The sequence below is a fragment of the Mustela nivalis genome, assembly GCF_964662115.1.
Source record: "Mustela nivalis genome assembly, chromosome: 12".
NCBI lineage: Eukaryota > Metazoa > Chordata > Mammalia > Carnivora > Mustelidae > Mustela > Mustela nivalis.
The window spans coordinates 3,081,802-3,101,063 of NC_139031.1; the positions used below are offsets into that span (position 1 = coordinate 3,081,802).

General features: G+C 49.4%; 1 protein-coding gene across 4 annotated transcripts in view; it reads right to left on the reverse strand.

The window, feature by feature from the left end:
* DPP6 (dipeptidyl peptidase like 6) overlaps positions 1-19,262 on the reverse strand; it is an 841,237-nt gene that overhangs the window by 131,765 nt on the left and 690,210 nt on the right. For all 4 annotated transcript variants that reach the window (XM_082692922.1, XM_082692925.1, XM_082692923.1 and 1 more), the window contains exon 7: positions 8,226-8,307. In XM_082692922.1, the coding sequence (XP_082549048.1) occupies positions 8,226-8,307 (82 nt within the window). The remainder of the gene's footprint in view (positions 1-8,225; positions 8,308-19,262) is intronic.

Here is a 19,262-nt window from a genome sequence, read left to right on the forward strand (position 1 = left end):
CGCCTTTCTCATATCTGTAATTGGTTTGCAATAATTAATAAAGGCTAACAACATGCTATGAAGAAGGAGTCCCCTGAAGTCTGTTTCGAAGAGAAGGCAGAAGGAATCATTTGCAAGTAATTGGCTTAGGTATTGATAAAATCTCATCCAGTTTCGAGTGAGCTAAACATTGCTGGTGCTGGGCGCTAAGTATCTCGTGTCATTTCCCAGTCCAGATGCGCTCACTGGAGGGTAAGTGGGGAAGGCTCATCAGCAAGTCTGGTGTTAAACAGGACGAAATCACCTTAGGTGTCTTGTTGGGGTAAGCACAGATGTGGTTTTAGTCTCTGAAATTCCTCTGGAAAGCCAAAGTTCCAACTCTTTGGTCAGAAGGTTTAGGTCAGCCTGCCTGTTCTTGATAAATTTTAATAGTGAAGACTCACGGGCCACCTGGGTGGCTCAGTGGGTTAAAGCCTCTGCCTTCGGCTCAGGTCATGTTCTCAGGCTCTTGGGATCGAGCCCCGCATCAGGATCTCTGCTCGTTGGAAAGCCTGCTTCCTCCTCTCGCTCTGCCTGCCTCTCTGTCTACTTGTGATCTCTGTCAAATAGGTGAATAAAATCTTAAAAAAAAAAAATAGTGAAGACTCACGTCTTTGTTTAGAGATGATTAATAGAATAACAAACTGTTTAAGGGGGAAAAAAAAAGAAAAGTCTGACTCCCAAATCCCAAAGTCCTTCCATAGTGTCTCATACTCCCAAATCCCAAAGTCCTTCCATAGTGTCTCATAATCTGTTGAGCCAATTAAACATCAGACAAGTTGTTAAATCTTAAAAGTTTCAGCTTATGACACTGGCTTTTTCCAATTTCTATGAATTGGGGATCTTATGCCTGTAAATCTGACATTAGTTTAGTTTCCCTTCTGGATATCATTCATTTAACAAGTATTTGTTGAAAACCTGTATTCTGCAAGATACAGAGCAATGGGCTGTTGGTGATCAAAATGCAGTAGAAAATGTCCTTTGTCCTTGAGCAGCTTACATGGGATCTGGGAGATAATTACTCAAAACTGAAAGAGTTGAATAAGAAAATCAAGAGACCTGTGTTGGTCTGCTAGGGTCCATGGCATGGATGAAGTTATAGCAGTTTAGAGGAAGAATAAATCATGGTTAGTCTATGGAGACAAGGATGTGGAACCGTTCTCTTGACATTTTCTGATTGCGAAACATTTTAGGACTCGTGATAAAGAGGTACTCCCTCCGCTCGAATGGGAGATGTTCACAACATGGTCTAGAAAGCCCATCACGGACACAAAGAAGAACGCTTAGCAGCATAAATGACTCAGAGCTCCTCTTAGGCACCTGGACAAATCCTCACGCGGCCAGAACCTGCTCTCCGTGTCATGGGGGACGTCTGCCTGGGGCTGCAGATAGGACTGTGGCCTCCACCCCGGGCACCCCATCGTGGGTCAAAAAAGGTCATTTTAATTTATCACTGCCTGCTTAGATGATTTAAGGAAGCCAACAGTAAACGCACTCTTCCTTCACAGACCATTCTGGTCCTGCTTTTAAGTTCTATTTGATGGACTATCCTGAAATTCTCTGACCTCATGGTCCCACGGTTGATGCGGGCACCTTCTAAATTAGATTTGTCCTCGGATGGATACACTGTTTCCAGTGCAATTGCATTCGGGAGCTCTGATGAGAAGGAAACTAAGTTTATGCTCCAGACCGACATGCATAATGAGGTCAGGCCTGGTTTTCCACCTTCTTCTTAATTGCCTTGCCTGGAAAATACTGTCTTAAGGGTTTGCCGGAGAGACAGGAGAAAGGACACATTTGCATAGAGCTTTGTAGCCCACAGAACCACGGGCACGGTCACCGCCGGGGACTGGCTTCCGCACAACGGCCCCCCCAGAACGGCCTGCGCTCCAGCCCGCGTGAGGCTGCGTACACACCCACCGACTGTGTGTCCACCAGGACTCCCACAGTCAGATCTTACAATGGCTTTTCTCTTTTCCCCATTTTAAATGAATATATCTAACGTTCCAGGAACATTTCTAGTATCCAGGAAACTTTGAGAAGTGGATAAAAATGGGCCCAGTTCGGCCAGACCAAAATAATTATCTTTCCCGCGTACAAAACATATACCAAACACCTTATTTTTAGTCCTAACACTAATTAATAGATGCTCCATTTCCCAAGGTCACATACAGTCTATCTACCTTTTTCAGTAACAGCTCATCCTGTCAATGGCCATGCTTTGCTAAATCACTCTCCTATAAACACTTAGGATACTGACGGCCTTTACAAACTATCATTTCTAGACAGCAGTGTTCTGAGTGTGTTGTGTGTACCGCTTTTGGACTCTCTGTAGAAGGACTTCTGTGCTAACATGTGGCGTGTCTCGGTGACTCTTACTACGTAGTTTTGTATTGTTTTAAGAATGGATTTTCTCCCGTGCCCCTCCCCTGTACTCACGGCAGGACGAGTTTTTAAACTCCACTTTACTATTTACATTGTTTCCCTCACTTCCTCCAAAATCCCAGAGTTATGAGTTGCTTATGTGTTTGGAAATCCCCGTGTCTTCAGAGAGCCCTTCGGTGGAAGGAACAAGTCCCACCGCAGCATCCTAATTCCACTCACTCCTCAGCTGTGACCGTCAGGCAGCTCTGCCACGCTGCCCCCCACTCAGACTAAGTGACAAAAACTCAGCATACGTACTTGAGGACACATTAAGTGGCTGAGTGCCACGGGGACACGAAGAGCTGGCATCTTGCGTTAAACTTGAAGGGTACCCCCAGTGAGCTAGTACATCACTCACTAAACCGCTCCATCCATTATTTGAGGATACATAAGGCAATTTCCATCCCGGTGATATTAATTTCTTGGCTACTGTCATGGACTTCAGTGCCCATGATGAATGTTTTTACAATGAATACCAAATTAACCCAAACTGATTAGAGTCTTTTATAAGTTATTAATGGGATGTCACTTCAGTCTGGTCCTCCCCATGTCTACGGCATTTCATTAAATAATTTCCTCTTGCTGGAAAGATCAATCTCTCTCCCCTTGTTGGACTTGTCAACGTCGCTAAAACGCTGCTTGCCCCCTTGGTGACTTGGAACTGGGTGAGCAATAATGCCCTTGGGGAAGCAGCTCATCCGCTTCTGCTCAGGTGTCTGGTGGCTGTCTGAGGTGGGAGAAGCCTTGTCCAGCTTGAGGTCCCGGGACAGGCCGGCTGGTGCACGGAGGAGCTGGGAAGGGGAAACAGGAGGACCGCAGGCTTTCCCTCAGCATCACCGAGATATAATTGGCACCTAACATTGTATAAGTTTAAGGTGATTTGAGAGTCTCTTGAAATACTAACCCCTCCCTCGTCACATAATTACCATTTCCTAAGTCAGACAGAGAAAGACAAATCCTGCATGATCTCATTTCCTGTGGAATCTAAAAAGTCTGAACTCATGGACACCAAGAGTAGGATGGTGGTCACCGCGCCTGGGGGTGACAGGAAGGGGGACGGCGGCCTCAAGGAGAGAGACTTGCCCTTGGAAGAAGACTGCGTTCTGGGGATCTAATGCCCAGCTCTTTAATAAAGGACGTAGTCTGTTCTGTTTGGGGGATAATTTCTGGGGTGACATCGGAGGACAGCTGCTGTTACCTGCTAGTGGCCTTCTCTAAGGAGACAGACACATGCGGACCTGCTTAAAGGAGCTACAGGCTTGGAGGGACAGGGAGGGGTGGCGTTTTCTGAACCGCATCCTTCACCCCTAGGAGCTGGAGAAGAGCCAGGGAGGAGACTGCGCCCACTGGATGTCCAAGCCTCCCCGGCTTCCTCCCCTGCTTCACCTCGTGTAGCCCAACTCACCATTAGACACACACCACACAGCCACTGGATGAAATCCTTATTTTTCTCTCACTCTCCACATTTTGGTTAAGCCGCATAATCATTCTAGTGACAACAATAGAGCCCTGGTTTCCCAGACGCTTTCTGTATCCTACTCTCTGCAGCACGGACTTTGAATAAGTTAACTTAATCTATGCGGTGACCCTTCAAGGGTACACGATCTTAACCTGCCTTTACAGACGAAGAAAGCAAAGCTTGGTGAGATTTCCCGGGGTGCAGCTTGCGGCGGTGGGGAGAGAGGTGCCCACTTGTCCCTTCTGCACTTTGCTGTCCCCCCGAAAGCAGGTGGGCCTCCCTGTGGCTGCCAGCGCTTCCGCGGACGCCCACTCCTACGAGGTGCCGGAAACGCCCCCTCACACCTGCCCCCCTCTGCTCTTTATTCCGACTCACAGAGCATTTGGGTGTTTCGAGAACAATCTCTTCATCTGGTACCTTATGCTGAATTACTGAAATTTTGGTAGCATGAATTTTTACAAGGCTAGTGGGGTTTCTCTAAGTATTTTTTTCCTCGGGGGCTCAGTTGGTTAAGAGTCTGCCTTTGGCTCGGGTCACGATCCCCGGGTCCTGGGACTGGGTCCCGCGTCGGGTTCTTCCTCTGCCCCTCCCCTTTGCTTGTGATCTCTCTCTCTCTCTCTCAAAACAAATAAATCAATATTTTTTCTCTACAGGAGAAAACTGAATGCTATGAAATGACCCAGAGTGAGCACGAAAAACTTCAGCTCGAATTCTTCTGGACCCTCCACTGACTCCTGGAGGAATAACGCATTTGCGGGGAGTCAGGGCCGGTGAACGGGGGAAGTGAGAGCCTCAGTCTCTTTCGCTGTTGATATGTTAGAAAGAACCTTCAGTAAGATGGTACGGGGTGGGCAGAACGCAACACCGAGGCCCAAGCACTCACAAGAAGCCAATTTTTAGAGCGTGGTTGCTTTAGGATAGACTCACTGAGAGCCGCGGTTGTGACCCAGCAGGCCGGAGGACGCGTACCCAGCCACGCAGGTGGGGACGGCCCAGGGCTCCTGTGAAGGTCCCCACGGCAGGGACCTCAGAGAACGGGTCTGAGTGCAGGAGGGCCATGGGACAAAGCCTGAAGGCGGGTGGGACCGGAGAGAATCCAGCGAAATCGGGGACCCTGTTAGTCCCCTGGGAGAGGACTTCAGGGTCTTGGTGGGGGCTCCTGCGGGAGTCTGAACGGCTCTGACGGGAAGAGCCTCAAGCAAGCGGGGAACGAGCAAGGAGGAGACAGAGCCTGTCAGGACTTGTGGAGGGGACATCGCTGTCCCCAGACTGGACGGCCCACCAGTCTTGGCTGAAGCAAGGCCAGCGCCCACGCAGGGCAGTGACCGTGTCCCACAGCCCTGCTGTGGGCAAGACCCGGAGTGTGTGCGCCGAGGGGACGGAGTCACGGTGGGGAGGGCAGGGTAGCATGAAGCTGTCGCCAGCGCTGACAGCTGGGTGGACACGGCTGTAGACGCTTTGTCCACCGGGTGGGGGGAAGAACCACGCCGCTCCTCTGTCCCCCAGGCTCTGGAGCACGGCGAGGGTTCAGGGCCTCTCACTGACACAGCGAACAAGTGAGTGAACGAAAGCTCTCGAACCCGGGCACACACAGAGGACCGGCCTTCCAGCTGACTGGCCACAGCAACCGCTGGTCACGTCTGTCAGCCCGGACCTCCAGGGCTGTGCCGGAGATGCCCAGCAGGACCCCCAGCCGGCCTGGGCGTCTCTGGTTACTAGACGCCCTGACGCAGGTGACACGTAGGACGAAAGGCTGCCTCCAGGCAGACATGCCATCCTAGTCCAATCAGCCGGCAGAAGCCTTTACATGGACAGACAGACACACATAGGGCCTGGGCCTCATGAAAAGACCCAGGAAAGAAACTCAGAGCTCCCAGAGACAGATTCTTCTGCAGGGGACAGACGAAGGGAGACACCGTCTGGGGAAAACTCGTGTTTTCAGAGCAAATGGCGATGGACCCTGACCACAAAAAGATGGGGCGGGGGAAGCCGGGGAAGGCACTTCCTCAACACCTCAACACCAAAACGTGATTTCTCCTTGATTCCTGTTGAATCCAGCCAAGTCCATTTTCCTGGTTTCAGGCTCGGTGGGTACATCCAGTTCTGGAAAGCGCGCGGTCATCCGTCAGGAACAACGGAGCTCACAACACCATCCCCGGCACTTTCCCCGCACCACGGAGGCCTCCCCACGTCCGCCGTCTCCTTGCCTCTGACAACAGGCCAGGCAGGCGGGATTCATTAACTATGATGTCATCCGAAGGTCCAACCAAAGTCATCCGAGCCGCCAACAGCCACTGATTGGAGGTCACAGGGAGGCACGGGAGAAAGTGCCATCAGCCTCCTCCTGGTGCCTGTCGCCATCTCCCTCTCTTAGGGGGCCCCCGAGCCAAGTGTGCTGCTCAGATGATGCTCAGAAAGCTCGCTAGTGAGCCTGACCCGCAGCTGTGCTCTCTGTACCCAAAGGAGAATTCCTCACTTCAGTCTGACTCATTATAATTAGAGCAGATTGCCCTTGGGGAGCAATATTTACTTTTTGAGATAAAATGGCAATGAGGGATCTGTCAGTGTCGCAAGGACTGCTCGTGGGTTGCAGGTCTCCGTTGCCGCGGCCGTGAGCCCCAGGAGCAGCTGTCCCGGGGGTGCTGGTCCCGGGTTCAGGCTCTGCTCAGTGGAAGACAGCCAGGAGAGCACACGGTCCCCCAAACACCGGTCAGCAACCCCTGCCTTCAGACCCAAATACAGTTTTATCAGAACAAAACAATGTCCATCTCCTTCGATACGACCTACAAATGCTTCTTTCTACCATAGCAATGTGGAGTGGTTGAGGCCAAGATCCCACGGGCTTGCAAAGTCCAAGACGTCTGCTACAGGCCCCGTCCAGGACTGGGTGCCGGTGGCCAATGGAGGTGAGACACGTTGGTGGCACCAGGACATTGTAGGGATGGGAGCTCACCTGGGGACACGAAATCCTGGAAGCGGAGCCCAACGGTGCAGGGAGGGGAGTCAGGGAGGCTGTCTTGAAGAAGCTGCAAGGTTGGCTTTGCGGCTAATTCCTCTTCAAGAGGTCAAGTGTGGGGCCCCTGTGACCACTCAGACCCACCCCAGTCCCTAGAAAGCGTGACATGAACATAGAGTCAACGGTCACTGAGGCCAGCCTGCGAGACTGTGGCCAGGAGGCCGCCCAAGGATCATGGAGAGCAGGGATGGCCTCTGTGGAGGCGCCCTGACCCTTGTACGGAAGGACTGGATGGACGGGGTACGATCTGCTTCCCAGAAGCACCTTCAGTCAGGATTTCCGAGGGATTTAAAATCGGCTGTTGGAGACTCAGCCTCAAACACCTGGGCTCCCTGCTGGAAGCTGCGGGTCCCCCCTGTGGGGGGGGTAGAGCCGCTGTGGAAAGGCGAGCTTGGTCTCCTTGCTCTGATGGCGGATCAGTGTCCTCTGCCTCCCGGCCTCCCCCCACTGGCTGACTCCCATTGGCTAGACGAGCTCTCTGGATCCTGATGACCGCGTGTCTGGGGCTGGGGGCCCATGGTGACAGCCAGGACAGCTCTGTGGCTCATATCCTCCCGTTTCGTTAAACCGTTTCAAGGCAATAGAACGTGTAACCAAGGGACAATAATCATACCACTGGGAAAAATAGGACCATTTTAGTTCCCAAGACAGAAGACAGACTGTCCAATACCATCTCACCCCAAGCTTTTGAAAATAATCATTTTCTGTGTGATTTTAGGAAAAGAGTTTTTGAGATGCAGCTTTACGGAATCAGCATCAAGCTGCAGGAGGGCTCGGTGAGCGGACCTGGTCCCATCACCTGACCGCAGCTGGCAGGGGCTTCCTGCAGGGGGCGCTGCAACCTCCCAGGAGGAGATGCCATGATGCTGGCGCTGGGACACCCTGGGAGAGAGTCCTACTCCCTCTTCACTCAGCATGGGGGCCGCTGGCTGCCGCCTGACAGCCGAGCGTTAGGACCACACTCAGCACTAGAAACTCCCAATGATACTGCGATTCCGCTAATTCCTATCGACAGTCCCTTTGACCAGGTTTATCCCCCTGACCTCACAGTGAGTCTGCGATCCCCACACAGCTACAGTTGGGGTATTGGGATTTCAGGATATCAGAGCTGGGAACCACAGCACACTGTCCCAATTTCAAGATGCTTCTCTAACAAAAAAAAGAAATGACCATGTTACACACGCAAATATTCTGGTGTCCTTTTCCAAAACGTGACTCCCACAAACCCAGACATCAAGTGTCCTGGGACAGATTCAGCCTCTAATGTGTAAACTTCATCAAGTTCGAACCTGAGCTTGACTGGCTTACCAGCTGCTGGCCTTTCGGACCCCAGCCTGCGTACTGAAGTTTCGCATTGCTCACTTCCGGCGGGTCCAGACTTTGAGGGTCCCTGAAAGAAAACAAATACACAGAAAAATAATCAATCAATCAATCCATCAATCAACATGGTGGGAAACAAGAATGCTCTGTGTTTACCCTCCAGCTCTAACTTACTCTCCTCTTCCACGGCATGAATTTCAAGAGCTTGTGCTATTAAATACTGTCTCGGCCTCCATTAGGTTCCTTCAGATGTACATGACTTACATGAAGCTGAAACAGGCCCAACACTGCTTAACCCAGATAGTAAACGTTTATTAAGAGACAACGTGCAGAGACATCTGTAGATCGATTATCAAAATATCCACACCGGTCAACATTAAAAATGGAAATGCATGGCTATAAAGTAACAAGTCACCACAATTTCTATCTCCATCGCGGGCTTTCCTGGTGGATCGTTTTTTTCTAAGCATAACGCTAGGTCATTCTGACCTTCCCAAACCAGCAGCCTGAGGACAGATTCCACACTTCAGTTTGTGGTGGGAAGGAGGGGAGGGGGAAGGGAAGAGAGAGTAAGAGAGGGAAGGGGAGAGGGGAAGCTGGAGAGAAAGGTTTTTTTCCCTTTCAAACACCATTTAGATTTTTCATTCTTAATTTATTGACATGCAAAATACTATTCTAACAAAATCCATCTTATATACTTAAATAAATGTCATAACGAAGAAGTCATAATGGAAGAATTGAAAAAAACCCAACACTTTTTTTTTTAATTTAAATATTTTATTTATTTATTTGACAGAGAGAGATCACAGGTAGGTAGAAAGGCAGGCAGAGAGTGAGAGAGAGAGAGAGAGGAGGAAGCAGGCTCCCCGCCGAGCAGAGAGCCCGATATGGGACTCGATCCCAGGACCCTGAGATCATGACCTGAGCCGAAGGCAGCAGCTTAACCCACTGAGCCACCCAGGCGCCCCCAAAACCCAACACTTTTATAAGTATAAAATATTTCAGTATATTTTGTTGCTACTACTGTTTTCTACATATGGAAAAGATTCATTTTCATATTTCTTTCACATGACATATGATCTGTGTTCTGCTGGATGGACCAGACTCTGTAAGGTTCATACCCCATCTCTTGGCTGTGATAGGCCTTATGCAGAAGGCATAGCTACGAATGTACTTATTCATCAACTGAGAGGCTGTGGCTGAATGGTCTTTGGAAAAAGAAGATGCTTAATTTTAGGAGCTGCTTGAACAAAGGAGTTGAGGCAAGAGGGAAGGCAGGTAAAGTGCTGGTACTGATTCTGGGCTTGAATCAGCAGAAAATTATAAAGTAACTGCTTACTAAAATCACCAGAACAAAACAGAATACACTTCAGAGTGAAAAGTGTTGGGGAAGGTGAGAGAGTACACAATACCCCAGAGTCATTTTAAATAGGGTCCCTGAGTGTAAAGAGATCAGGGAAGTCTGAAGATGGGGTGATTAGGTGCTAAGTAACGGATGGCAATGATAGTAGGACTCAGCTGGAAAGACTGACAACTGGGCAGTTAGAAGAGTGAGGGAGGGGTCTTAACCTTCCTGGTTTTGAGTGAATTTTAACAAACCCTACCATGTGTTCATTTTTAATGTTTCAAAGTATTTTCATGATGTGGGCCATTTCCTCTTTAACCATGGGTAGGGAAAGGCTTTCTAAGGAGGATTCAAAATCCAGAAGCAATTAAAGAGTGACACATTTGACCATGTAAAAATTTTTAAATCTTTCACATAACAAAAACATCACAAGCAAAAGATAACTGGCAAACTGGGGGAAAATATTCATAACATATACCATGGACAAATAGCTAACATATTAAAAAATACCCTAAAATGTTGAGGTTACAGACAAACAAACAAATAAACAAAAAGAATAGAAACAAAATATGAAAAATAGAATAGAAACAAAAACAAAAAAAAATAGAAACATGAGGTAAAGACATGAACAGGCAATTCACAAAAAGGATACAAAAGGTCCTCGGATGTATTAAAAAGGACCAAACAAAGCAAAATCACAGAAATCAAGACTGAAACTACACTGCGTTATCATTTTTCACCTATGAAATTTCTCTCCTCCCCCAAAGAAAGAAAAGTAAGGCCCACTGCACTGGTGAGGCTATGAGGAAAAAGGCCTCCTCATACTTTGCTGGTGGGCATGAAAACTAGTGCCATTATTCCAGAGGGAGGCTGGGCAATACCTCATACAGGGCACATTTAACTCTTAAACTAGGAGACTTCTGGGAGGATGTGCCTCCCACAGTACAAACGTACACACGCAGAAGGTTATATTCATTGCAGCTGTGTAATGACAAACCACTGGAAACAACGTGTGGTTGAAGGAACCATGGTACATCCATACAAGGGACTATGGCACAGCTATAAAAAGAATGAAGACCTCCATAAACTGATATGGCGTGTTTTTCATGATGGTGTATGCAAACCTCAGCAGACTATCTACAGTATGTGACCCACCCTATAAGAAAGGGGGTAAGAAAATATGCATATATCCTCCTTTGTGAAAAAAAGAAATACAGGAAACATAACCTAGAAACCAGAGGTTAGTTATGTGTAGGGGGTGGTTGGGAAGAAGGAGGGACTAGTCATGAGGAGCCTGGATAAGGAAGGAGAAGCACTTCTCTGGGTATAACGCCCAGTCTTAGAGCACTGTAGGGTTTCACTTACTTTTTTCACGTTCCAAAAATAAAACTAACAATTAAAAACAATCAGTATGTGGGGGAATCCAAAAAGGAATAGCAACACCACAACAGAGCAAAACCCTACTGTCAATGAAACACAAAATTACATGGAAGAAAGGATTGACCTAAAGGCTTTGGGAAACAGTATTATGACCAGTTACCATAAAGCTAAAGACAAAAACTTCGGAGGATTATAGGCTAGCAATTCTGAAAGTACTTTCTGTGTGTGCTGGAATTCAACTGCTCTGCAAATATAAAAATATAGGGGAGATAATGAGAGCCAGCTTTCTTACTGTCGGAAAAACAGATTACAAGGAAAAGAAGAAGGCTAAAATCAACTGTGTGAAGTTGGCCTGGAATCCGAGGTATCAGTACTAACTCATGATTTCAAATGCAGACACACATACATCCAAAATGTCGATGGATGTGTGTCCAGGGGCCAGTGTGCATACATGTAGGCCCTTGCTGTGTTCACAGAGAGGCCTAGAACCAACGACCCCCAGTAATATTGAGCACACCCACTGCCCATATCTTGGTCTCTAACACCATCATCCAATAAAAGTAAATAGGGCTCCTAGGAGATGTAATTGTATCTGGGCTGGAACAGAAAAGACAGGATGGGTCTGGAACAACTTATAGGTCCAGAAAGTGAGGAAACACTGAAAAAAGACAGAGACTAGTTCAAAGAATGCAAAGCCAGCCTGAAGGAGTTCCTCATGGCTAAAGCTAGAGACATCTGAGCAACAAAATCATCAATAATAGTACCAGATTAACCACAGAATAAAATCAATATTCACAAGTCTACGCTGATATATGTAAGTAATCAAATACATACAGTAGCTCTTCCTCATGAGGAATCCCAATCAGTAAGTGTAGAACAAAGTTAGAAAAAATGCGTCATATGTGTGGTATTTTCACTTGAAAGGCATTACCTCACTTCAGCCATGAGAAAACACCAGAAAAACCCAAACTGAGGCACACTTTACAGAACAGCTGACCAATAATCCTTGAAATCAAGGTCATGACCAGCCAGGAAAGACAGAGGAAATGTTACAGACCAGAGGGGATTAAGGAGCACTGACCTCTAAAGGAAGTTGGGATCCCAAGACGGGGAGGAGACATTGGTAGAAAAATAGGCAAAATTCAAATAAGTGGAATCAATAGCATGGTGCCGATGTTGATTTCCTGTTGCTGATAATAACACTGTGGCTACAAAACAGTGACATTATTTCAGGAGTAGAGGAGAAGTAGGGACAGGGTTAGGAGAGAATCATCTGTACTGTTTTTACCACCTTTCTTTGTCTAAAATTACTTTAAAATAAAAAGATAAAGAAAATTCTCCAAAAAATTTGTATAGTTTATATCTCATTGGTTATAAAAATATTATAGAAAGAAATGAAAGTTAGAAAATTTCCCTCCCAACATACTGTAATCTTGACATTGAATCAGAAAAGTCTTCGCTATTTAGAGTGACGTGGACAGTACATGCATCTGAATAAACAAATGACTGAGGACCATTGGGCTAAGTAAAGGACTTTCTGCAGGTTTAAAGACAAATTTAATGCATTCATTTGGTATGGGTTTATCTAGAATTTTCCAAGCATGAGCCACAGAATAAGGAGTATTCAAATTCCACGGTCATACTGAATATGGACATTCACTTGGTTAGGGAATGATTTCCAGGAGACGTCTGGGGTAACGGGGAGCAGCAGGAGACTAGCCTCTCTAACCTAACAATTGTAAATCCCACACATGCTAACTGGAGATGGTCTCTCCATGGGGACCAAGTGCCCCAGAAGATTTCACGAGCACCTGCCTACAGCACCACGACCGCCCGTGCATCCCGCCTTTGTCACCGTCACTCCTTCTGGAGGGCCCACATACGCCACCTTCCCCTCATCGCCAGCACACGAGACGCATTTCTACAGCGAGAAGACAGCAAATGCTAACGGGAAAGCCGGCGCTCCAGCCCCATACCACACGGACCAGAAGCTGGGTGCAATTCTCAGACTAGCCTTAGCCAGGACCGGGGATAAGAGTGACTCTTCCCCCGCCAGAGTGGTCGTGAAACTCAAGAGAAATAAGAAATGTCACTTTACAAACTCTAATGCGCTCTAAAGAAGGAGCCGTTTCTTGTTTTTCCAGACCTCGAATCTCTGGAAGTTCAACACCTCTAAGAGGCTCTGAAGGTAATTCTGAATTCTGCCACTACCTAGCAGGAGGGCAAGGGGTAGTAGAGAAACTTAATCCAAGCTGGTTTTCTTGTGTATAAAACGAGAATTAAGATGCCTGCTTTCCAGGGTTAGGCTCCAAGATCTACGGTATACGAGACAGGCAATATAGAGTTTACCGAGTAAGTACTCAATAAGCGCCGGTGTATTCCTGGTTAAACTGGTAAATAATCCAGCTCGTTGCGAGACCACAGGGATGTGTAACTTTAACAAAAGGTCGAGGAAGTGTCAGATATGAGACAAATTTGCTACAGACTCAGCGATAAAAGAAACACCTTGATTCCTGTATTACGTGGGGGTTGGTTTAGCGACCTCAGCCCTCAGCCCAGTTCTCACTCATTTCTATGAAATAAACGTGTATTTTGCGTGGGAATATGATGGTGTAAGATTCATCTGCTTTCAAGTTACAGAGGATCTCAGGGTGCTCTCTCCCATGTCCCCTCCCGTACGGGACCCCTTCTTCCACGACTCGCTTGATGGCCACCCAGCCTCTTCTCAAACCTACCACTGAATGGCTGGCCTTGCACAATCCTTCCTCTGCCCCAGGATAGCAAATGCCCCGCCGGGGTTTACACTCAACCTGCCTCCTCATATAAACACTTAGGCCGCCGGGAACTAGCAGAGAAAGCACGGGCCCGGGTATAGTGGACGCCAGCTGGGTACTAACCCTTCCCTCCACCACCGCCCAGTCTTGCTTAGTCATCCACTTCTCAACTGTGGTTCCGATCTGCCCCGCTGTCCTAACTCCACGACCAGAAACAGGACTTTATTTGCCAATAGCTCTTTGCAGATGTAACTGAGTGAAAATAAGGCCATTCTCAATTCCGGTGGGCCCCAACCCAGTCCTAATCTCTTAGAAGAGGAGAAAACCCAGAACAGACAGACGGGGAGAAGCCCAGGTCGCATTATCCCCTAGAAGCCAGAGGAAGAGAGGAAGGATCCTTCCCTACAGGTTTCGAGGGAGTGTGGCCCTGTTGACACGTTAATTTGGATTTCTGGCCTCCAGAACCGTGAGGGAGTGAACTTCTGTTGTGCTAAGTCACTTGGTTTGTGGGAATTGGTTCCTGCAGGCCCAGGAGACCAATACACCCTTCACTTCTTAGGTAAACTGAGGCCCCGAGTGGGTGAGTGATTGGTTCAAGGACACAGAGTTGATCAGCTCTGGTCTGAAGATGAATCTCCTCCTTTGGTCGGAGGAGAAAGAAAATCTCCAACTGACTTAAGGAACAAAGCAGAAAGACCTTCCAAGACCAAAGCAAAAGCAGCCCCAGGGAGGTTTTATCTGTGAAACGCTCGCCCGGTCCCCGATGGTGCTTCCTTGTGGAGGCCACGCTCCCATCAAAGGTGTCCTGGATTCCTCCTTCCCACACCGAGGACCGCCAGCCGTGCTCTCTCATGAAGGTCACCGCCATCACGTGATTTCCTCTCATGGACTAGACTATTCTGCCGTTCTTAGGGGGGTGTGTGGGGGGAAATGCATAAAGGTGTGTTTGCATTTATTTTGTGGTTGGTTAGTGCCCTCCCCCCAATTTCTCTGTCTTTTTAAAACTTGATTCATTTATTTTAAAGAACCCAAGGCAGGCTCTGCGATAAATCATCCCCAGGAGATGGACTGGTAGAAAAAATGAAATCATCTGGACTTACCATATCTCAAAATAATCACGTAATCCATCCTGATTTTGCTCATTTGAGCAATAAACAAAATAGGACATCGATCATGTTGGATTCTGAAGCGTAAATGAGCACGGCAAAGTCTATTCATTGATCTTTCTAAGCTAGTTACGGGGACCAAAACACTTCCCAACAAAAATAGCACTTGGAATAGTAAAGCTAAAAATTCCTTCTCTGGATCCTAATCTTTTGTGGCTAAAGGCAGCCCAAACTAGCATTTCAATATCAAATAATACGTGTTTTCTGAGCATTCCCATGTGCTTGGCACGGTGAGTAATGCCAACATATAAGATACACTCGCGCTATCTTAATATCAGATGCTGAGATACCACGGAATAATGAGTAAATGGACGGAGAAATGGATACATAGAAGGGACCTCATTTAATCACCTGCTGACGACTGGTCCGAGTCAGTGAGAGAGCGAGACTCAGGCAGAATTTAAAGATTCGTGGTATCAGTTTCTACATTCATCTTAAATGACATGGTAAAATTCTTGAGGGTGGGGATTGCCACAGGCACCGATCCTTCTGGAGGGGTCAACATTCGAGGACACATGCTACCATTAATTTAAGTGTCACTGTGTCTGTGGTGTATCAGAAGCTCCTGCCACAGGAGAGATCTGATACAGAAGTTCTGCTACCGAGCCGCTCTAGTCGCTGGCGGATGATGGGCTGCTCAGTCCGAAATGTCTGCGACGTCTCCCCGTCCAGGTCACGGGGACACTTTAGTCCCTATGATCACAAGTACGAGTACTACACAAAATCATGTGGAAAGTGTTTGTAAGGAGAAGGGGGGGCTTGTGCCTTATTTGTTACTGTGTCCTCAGTGTCCAGACAGGTGCTCGGCGACCTCTGATGACAAAGGAGAAGAGAGAGGCGTGGGCAGGGTCTGGGGTGTTAAGTGAATGACAGAGCGGATTTGGGGGGTGAGGGACTGTTGGAAAACGGAACGAGGGGACGGCTGCACGATTCTGGGTGTACACGGAAAACCACTGGCCTGTGCAGTTTAAACGGACGAACTGCACGGTATGGGGGTCGCGTCTCCGTAAAGCCAGCGAAGGGGAGAGGAGAAGAGGAAGAGGAGGAGGAAAAGGGGAAACAGAACGAGAAGGAGGTGGGAGGGGGGCGCTGGTCTGGTCGTCCGAGAAGGAGGTTGGGGGGGGGCGCTGGTCGCGGCTGCAGGCTGCCTCCGGGGCTGAAGCCTCATCTGTCGACTCCAGGTTCAAGGTTATTTCTGTTCTGCTACGTCAGCTCCTAGTGATCTGGTGCCAAGACTTCACGCCTCCCATACGGGCTAAATGATCCCACAGCAGAGAGTAGCAGGGGGCAAGTCTGTGCAGGGCTGGGGAGCGGTCCCCATGCCCCCCGTATGGTCAGATCTGCCGAGAAGTCTGCTGGATTATGAAGTTTGGAATAAGATGGCCTTTGTAAACAGATGAACAGTATTTCTTCGGGTTTCTGACATTTAGCAATTAATCAAGCAACAGGGAGACGGAGAGACTGCCAGATTCCGATAACGTTAAAACAACAACAGCGAAACCACGGAGCATGGGAGAAAGCCACATATTTGGTTTCCTCTTTCTATACTTAAAACATTTGTTTCTACTGTGTCTTAAAGGCGTTCTCAGACAATATACATTTTTCTGTTTAATCATCTCTCCCTAGAGGAGCTGGGAAGAGCCCAGCCGGGATATTTACTAGTATCGGTGGACAGTTTGGAGGTTTGCGTTAAAGGTCTAGGCAGTAAAAAGCTGCACCCCTTACACGGAGGACATATAGGACGGAAATCTGTGTCTCGTGCATTAAGGAGGCACTCGGAATATCCATTACACTAACGCTGGCAGACAGCTGAGATGAGGAAGATTGTCTTTTGCACAGTGAGAACTTAGACGATCCTCTGTGTATACAACCTTCTAGAAAGTCCACGTCTGAATTTCCAGACCAAGTGTGTATGGTGTAATTAAAAATGCACACTTAATAGACCTATTACACTCAAAGTATACACTGCAGAGAGAAAAGTCAGTGAAACCTTCCGGCCTGCGGTGCAAATGGGGTTTTCCAAACACAGCCATGGCAATACTCCTGGCCCCAAATGCCTTTTCAGAACCTTGGTGCCCCCATCTGAAGAGGGGGGTTCATTTTCTGCCGTTGACCGAGGCCATCTGACGGCATCAGTGAGCAGAAGGCAGCCCTGTTCCTCCGTGAGAGTCCCGGGGACGAGTGACAAAGGCAATAATGCTTGCTCCCCATTTCCCTTTGGGAAATGCACCCGCTCAGCCACGCTGTGAGGCCGCCCAAGCCACCTGGAGGGCCCGCACAGAGGGGTTTGTGCCAGCAGCCTCAGCTGGGGGCTCGGCTGCCGGCCACCGACACCTGCCAGCCTCCTGACGAGTCTGGCCAAGAGCCTCCGCGCTGCCTTGGCGGACACCCAGGGAAGCCGGGATGGGCTGTCCCTGTTGAGCCCCGAGCAAATGGCTGATTTAGGAGCAAAGTAAATATTGTCCGAGGTAAACCGTTCGGTTTGGGGGTACTTTGTGGTATCTGGAACATGCAGCATGAGTCCTGTGCACAGAAAACACGAGGCAAGTATTGCCTGCAGTGTGGTTTGAGACGGTGGGGACAAAGGGGTCTTCACGGCATCATCAGAAAGGTGCAGACACTGTGCTTTATCGAAAGAGCAAAGCCACCATCCCTGTGGTCCTCAGCAAGTCCCCAGAAGCCAGCCAACCCCTCTTAGCAGACACTCCTGCTGTCCTTCCTTCCTCCCCTGCATTCTCACTGTCCCACTCTCCCTCAACGCTTCCTCTTACCGGTTCTTACCTTTTCTATTCGCACATTAGTCATCGCTATCTGAGTGGTCCAGGATTCGGGAGAAGTCACTGGGTTCGTTCGTGGTGGGGACGGTCAGCCCTACCTCTTGGGCGGCGCCAAGGATAAAGGGGACTCAGGGAAGGTGCCGGCAGCACTCTGCTCGCCAGGGTCCAGGACTGGCCTGCGGGCAGGCGTCGTGCGTGAGCCCAGGGACCCCGTCAGCGTCTCCTTGGCCGGTCCACGAACCGCTCAGGGAGTCACATCAGAGGGCAGACTCCCGGTCGCGGCCCCTGGCATACTGTCCCTGGAGAGGGGCTTCTTGCTGCCCTGTCCTCAACAACATCTCTCCTGCACGCCCGGAGCCGGTCCCGGCTGGCCAGCGCCTCGCAGCCTCCCTGCCACCGGGGGAGACCTCTGCTAAGTTTGGTCGCACACACGTGGTGTTCGCAGCTTCTAGGAAGCATCCTAGAGAGAAAGGGGCCACACTCTTCTCCGCTTTGTTCTTTGTTCTTTCCTGCTTGCTGAAAATCCGGTGTGCTGTCCAGACCCGGAGCGGTCAGCAGGAAGCCACCGGGCTGGAAAGCAGGGAGGCCGGGCCGGGTCCCTGCCTCTCCGGGCTCCAGCCTGGGCCCCCTGGACGAGAGTCAGACAGGAAGCTCCACTTACAAAAGCCCTTGTGGTTTTGGGTTTTCTGCCCCCTCGCCCCAACGCTGACCAAGTCATTCTTAAGATGCCCAGTTCTGGATGGATCCTAGAAATATCCATCTTGAGAAGCTCTCCAGATGTTTTAAAAATAAACCAAAGATTGAGAATTGGCACAGCGGACTGCCCAGCGTCTGCGTGTCGGCCGGTGCCCGCTCCGGATGAGCCCTGGGAGCGCCGGGCAGCCGTGGCCCTGCCGTGCAGCCCTGAGGGCCTGGTCCCTCCCACATTCCCGACGCAGGGACGGGTGGGGCTCTCAGGCTGTGACCAGGAGCTGGGCTTGCGATCTGCAGACACTAATGAGGCCTCTGAGGAATTGTCTCAGACTGATTTAACTGTATATGTTGATCATAAAAAATGAAGAGCAAAACGTCCCAAGGATAAATCTGACCCGGAACCACCTGGAGAAGCCGGACAGCATCACGGCTCCGACAGCTCCGGAGCGGGACTGGGCAGCAGTACGGGAGGAAGCGAGAGAACCGAACGGTTTGGAGGAAAAGGGTCTTCGGGGCAAAACCGGTTTCGGTTCTACAGCCAAGGAGCAAAGAAGGGCCTGGGCAGAGGCGCGGAGCTCCAGCCTCGTCGGCCCCTCCCCACGCCCTCCCCAGCACCGCAGTCCAAGCCCGTAGGACCCCAACCCTGGTCCTGGGGTTGCGCCCCCGGCGTCGCGTCTCCCCGTCTGCTGCTCTGCCCCCCGCCCGCTCTGTCGTCCCCTTCCCTGGAAGGCTCCACTCAGAACTTCCAGGCTGATTTTCCCCAATCCGGGAGCTTATTTCCAGAATCCGGCCTGGGACAGTCTTGTTACTCAAAGTCGTGTTTCCGAGGGTTCCGTCAGGCCGGCGGGGGCCGCACGGGCGGCGCTGAACGAAGCAGGAGGAAGCCTTCT